Raw genomic sequence first — 5,690 nt, 5'->3', positions numbered from 1 at the left:
TGATTTTGAGTTATGAAAACAAGTTATTTACATGCACGAGTCACTGTCAGAGAAACAAGGGAGGATGGACAAACAAGTTAGTAAACGTATTCCATCAATGAATAATTGAAACTGAAATGATACATGTTGTGACAAATTAATGTGCTATATCAAATATTATTTATTTACAAATATAGGAAAAACAAAAATGATATACAAACGAAGATTTTCATTCATGGGGGCGGGAATTGGATATGTTTATTTCATTTATATATTATATTGGAGAACATCGAAAACATAGTGTAAAATTGAAAACATAATGAATTTTGTGCATTTTTTTCCCGCTTCTGATTAGTTATCATATCACGCCAGTAATGACAAGTGGATGATGTGAAGCAAACCGGTCAACTGTTAGAATTGCTGTAAATTGAAAACATACTAACTTAATTGAAAAAAAAAAACAATGTGAAATTGGAAAAAATAAAAATTTAATGATTTTTATGCCATTTATCCGATATATAATTACGTGATTTGTTTTTTTCCATACATATAAGATAAGTGCTTTAAATCGAACCTTAAAAACACAATAACTCATAAATCTGTAGGTTTGAGAACTTGCAAATGTCCGAGTTCATTACATTGGCAACACCTGGGATTTATTGAGTTTAGGCAAACAAAATGCTGAATTTTCGGTGGTAGAAGTCTTGGTGTTTTTTTTTTTTTTTTTTTTTTTTTTTTTTTTTTTAATTTTTTTCCTTTTGGTAAAGCACTTTGCAAGTGGTAACTTATTACAACTACATCCGCAGATTTTTGTATCTTTGTTATTATCACATATTTTAATGTTGTTTTGATATTTTTCATAAATATAATAATTAATTGTCCAAAAGTACACTGATTTAACATCAAAAAATTGGGCATATATAAATGTCATCATTTAAACCCAGATCATGAGACTTTAATATATTTTAAATATGAACTCATGTTTGATTTTCTTTTTCTAGAGCAGTCTTATGAATAGAGTAGGTTATTTTTTTTTTAACGGCTAAAACATCGACCCCCATCGTATTATTAAATATACACGTTATTATCTCCAACGACACTTGAATTTTTTTTCTTTTGGTTGAGGGACACCATTAATTCGGATAGTATAGTGATTATCTAATATGAAATGACAATTTGCAACCTCATATAGTTTAAAAACAAATGACTCAAATACCATATTAACTTTATATAAACAACAACGTATTTGATTCGTGAGCAAAATGGGTCGGGTTGAAGTGAGTATAAATACTGGCTTGGAGACGATTCATCAGTCCCCATGCACACTACATACTTCTTTCTGTTTGTTTTATCTTACTCTTACCACTAGCATACAAGTCGAAGGTACATACAGCTCGTATGTGTGTGTGTGTGTAAGCTTCCATTGATACATAAAGAAGAACCTTCAAAACAATGAACACCCTATTCCAAACCCTTCCCTTTTTGCCTTTTGAACCGGTAAAACCATTCTCCGTACTTGATCAATTTCCTCACTTCAACTTCAACAACCCATTAACTCCAGACCACCCTTCTCCGGAGACTGATTCATCTCCAGAATACAACCATCCTGCCGTTCTTGAAGGCATCGCAGCCATCGTCGGAGAAAGTGTTCTGTTCGGAAAGTCTGCAAACACCGCTGGTAATCAAACAAGTTCTGGTCTTGTGAAGGATGGCGACAAAGAAATGAAATTTCATGCGGTGAAGCACGGTTGCGGCGTGGAGAAGAATTATAGAGGGGTGAGAAAGAGGCCGTGGGGGAGGTGGTCGGCTGAGATACGTGACAGGATAGGACGATGCCGGCACTGGCTTGGGACGTTTGACACTGCCGAGGAGGCGGCGCGTGCGTACGACGCTGCTGCAAGACGACTAAGAGGATCCAAGGCCAGGACCAACTTCGAGATACCTTCGGTGTTCCCATTGTCTACCACCACCACCACATCCCCGACAACATCGTCGTCGTCGTCGGCGTCGGCGGAAGGCAAAAAGAGAAAATCAGGCAGCTCTACTACTATCACTAACAAGTGTCATGTGGTGACTTCGGTGGCCCAGCTGTTCAGTAGTTCTGGTCCGACGATAGTAAAGAGGAAGATGAACCTTAGTAGCAGGAGTAACAATGGTGATGTTGAAGTTGATTTGAATCTTGATGGTACTTTGAACAAAACATCAAAAACTGTTTGTACCCTTTATTAATTTAATGTAATTACGTATGCTAATGGTACTGTAATTCTGACTAAAAGTTTCTTATTGCTAGCACTTTTATTTTAATGTGTCATATCAAACTCCAAGGGAATTTGATTATGTGGAACTATTTAAGTATATAAGTTAATGTTAGCACTTGTATTTTAGTGTGTCTTACCACTAAAAGTTTCTTATTGCTAGCACTTTTATTTTAGTGTTTGACAAAGTTTATTTTAAAAAGTTTATTTAAAAAGATTTAAGATTTTTTTATTTATAACCTATTTGGGAAAATAAGAAATTTTTAATAAGGGATAAGTCACTTATCAGTTTTGACTTATTAGAAGTTGCTAATAGTTTTAAGTTTTTTTTATCTAAATATTTTTTTGACTTGTACCTGTATCTAACTTGTAATAAGTTAAATATAGCATTTTTAAGCTGTGTCAAACTCCTTAATTTCAAAAATTAATATGATTCTAACTTTTTTGACTTCTAAGATTGACACTATATGTATATAGACTCTAAGTATAACTAATTGATTTAGGGGTGTTTGTTATCTTATGTTTAAAATTATTTATTAACTTAGTAGGTTTGAGATCCCTTTACTATACGGGTTTTTTAAAAATAAAAGTTTAATATCAATGTATAAATATTAAATATTAAAAAAAATATACATTTATATAAATGCGAATGATATAATAAATAAGAAAATAATTCAATCGATATTAATAAAAGGCTATTGATATATTTTAAATAATGATGTTGAAAATTAATGTGTAAACATTATATATTTTTTAAATTAACTTTCTATATAAATACAAACAAATTAATGAATATGTAATTATTGAATTTATACCAATAAAAAAATTATTAAGATATTGAAAATAGTTGTTATGAATCACCATTTTCAAATACTTATTTTGAAGATTGTGATTTTTTTCATTCATTAGGATAGAGATAGAAATGTATTATACGCACATTTATTTATAATATTTGAATAAATAATATTTTGTTATAATTCAAATTAAAAGTTTAAAAAATTAAAGGAATGTTTTAAATTCGAATATATCATCAAATACTTGATATTAATTGTGTCATTAGAGCATTCATTTGAATTCAAATACAATTGTAAATTAATAAACATTTAATCAAAATGAATAATTTATATCCCTATACTAATAAAAGAGTAGTCATTTTGTCATGTGTCACTATATTAGACCTCTTAATTAATATGATGCCACTTGTCATTCTATTAGTTATCCATTTTAAATTTATTAGACCTCCTAATTAATGTGATGTTATTTGTCAATCTATTTATTCTTCATTTTAAATTTTAAATTTTATATTATTGTTTTCATTAATTCACAAATAAAAAATATCTAATATATACTAAAAATTAATTATATATTTATTTGAATCAACGATTATAATTTCACAAAAACTAATAAAAATATATCGAACTTAATAATTTATTTAAAATAATTAATTATTAATTTTGAAGTTTTACTATAAAATTTCAATTAATTTTATAATCGTGGTTTTCACGGGTTATAAACTAATATTTAATAGTAGACTCATTAATTAGTGGAATTGATTATTGATTATTAAAAAAATAAAGATACCACATAATGACATGTGTAATTTAAATAATTATAAAATCTCATATAATGACACGTGGCAAAAGTTTTGAAAAAATAACAAATGACAAAAACACTATCATTTATAAAAAAATATTTGATATTAGAATGAAGTTTTTGAAAAGTGTTTATTAGTTTATTTTATATATAAAATGAAGTTTTATCAAAATTGTATGGTATCAAAACAAAATAAATTGATAATTTATTTTTAATTTTTGACAAACACTTATTTTATGTGTAATAATAAAATAATTTATCAAAAACTTTTTAAATAATTTAATAAGTAAGTAGGAATTGATTTATCAAAAACTTATTTTTTAAATCAATAAATAAAAATATTTTTTATCCAAACAATAAAAACTTCTTATTATAATATCAAATTTAAATAAATCAATAAAAACTTCAAATAAACAATAACAAACACATTGTTAATTAATATAATTTTAAAATTCAAACACTATATAAACCCATATAAAAATCATAAACACTAAATCTAAAATTTAACAAAATCCACCAATTTCAATAAAAGTTAATTGATTATACTTATATTTCATTTAATAATTATTTTTATGAAAAGATAATAGGTCAAATGGACAATGTTTAAAGCGTGTTATATTATCTTATTGTCAAATTTTATAAAATCCACTCAATTCACTATAGTTTTTTTTTTCGACTTAATCATTGAAATATTTTTTTTTCTATGTTAACCATTGAGAGTTTTCTTTTATTTTTAAAGAAATTTATATTTTGGACTTAACCATTGACAATTTGAAAATTTTTTTGACAAAACCATCGTTCACTGAAAAAAAAAATAATTTTCCATTTGTCATTTGCAACTCACTAATGGAAAAAAAACCTAGAGTGATTTTTTTTTGAAAAAATACATCAAACTTTCAATGGTTAAAGTAGCAAAAAAAATTATTTCGATAGTTAAATAAAAAAGAATTCAAACTACACCGGTATCGTATACTCACATAACCTCTACTCAATATTGTTTGTGTTAGTAAAGCCCAATATGTTGTTGAAGGCTTCAGTAAAGCCCATTTTATGTTGTCAAATGGTACCCCGTTAACCATTAATGAAGTCTTATATTGTCCAAGTTCAGTTGGAATTTGTTGAGTTTTAAGGATATTCGAGAAAACAAGTTTCATCTTGAAACTGCTCGAGAATATGGTATGGTATACATTTACATTACCTCCACTCACTACGACCAAAAGCATATAGTGGAGAAGTTAAGATGTTCGTCAAATAGTTTGTATGTTACCACGATCCAAAACATTGAAAGCAATTTAATCATTCGTCGAGCACCCATTGACGAGGACACTTATATGTTATGGCATAACCGTCTATGACACCTAGATCAAAATATGATGCTTCGAACAATAAACTCATGTCATGGGCATCCTGTTAGAGGAAAGAACTTCATGATTAAACCAAAAAGCCTATGTCGAGCATGCTTGATTTGAAAGAAAAATATCAAATCAGTTCACCGAGAATCTATAAAAGTGGTTTCCTGTTTTCTTAAGAGAATTCAAGGGGATATATGTGGACCTATCAAACAAACATGCGGCCATTTAAATATTTCACTGAATTGGTTTATGCATCGACACGATGGTCACATGTAGCTTTGTTTTCCAAAAGAAATGTAGAATTTCCTAAACTCTTAACACAAATAGTTAAATTAAGGGCTCATCATCCGGATTATCTGCTAAAGTCAATTAGACTTGATAATCTTGCAGAGTTCACATCGAAAACGTTTGATGCTTATTGCATGGCATTTTGAACTGATCATGAACACCCTATTGTGCATGTTCATTCCGAAAATGGTCTTGTAGAGGCATTTATTAAACGAACACAAAT

At 28.4% G+C, this 5,690-nt stretch overlaps 1 protein-coding gene across 1 annotated transcript; it reads left to right on the top strand.

The window, feature by feature from the left end:
- Positions 1 to 1,307: 1,307 nt before the first annotated feature.
- LOC145038774 (ethylene-responsive transcription factor ERF084-like) lies at positions 1,308 to 2,254 on the top strand. Its single transcript, XM_078987026.1, has one exon. It carries the CDS (start codon positions 1,432 to 1,434, stop codon positions 2,206 to 2,208), a length of 777 nt encoding a protein of 258 aa, XP_078843152.1. The 5' UTR covers positions 1,308 to 1,431; the 3' UTR covers positions 2,209 to 2,254.
- Positions 2,255 to 5,690: the final 3,436 nt, after the last annotated feature.

This window comes from Lactuca saligna, chromosome 4 (assembly GCF_052625555.1).
Source record: "Lactuca saligna cultivar CGN05327 chromosome 4, ASM5262555v1, whole genome shotgun sequence".
In the NCBI taxonomy this organism is placed as follows: domain Eukaryota; kingdom Viridiplantae; phylum Streptophyta; class Magnoliopsida; order Asterales; family Asteraceae; genus Lactuca; species Lactuca saligna.
The sequence above is the reverse complement of the archived record's forward strand: the minus strand, read 5'-3'. Positions and strand labels throughout refer to the sequence as shown.

What these genes read in the sequence shown, in the direction of transcription:
- LOC145038774 (XM_078987026.1), top strand. Translation starts at nt 1,432, where the DNA reads ATGAACACCCTATTCCAAACCCTTCCCTTTTTGCCTTTTGAACCGGTA.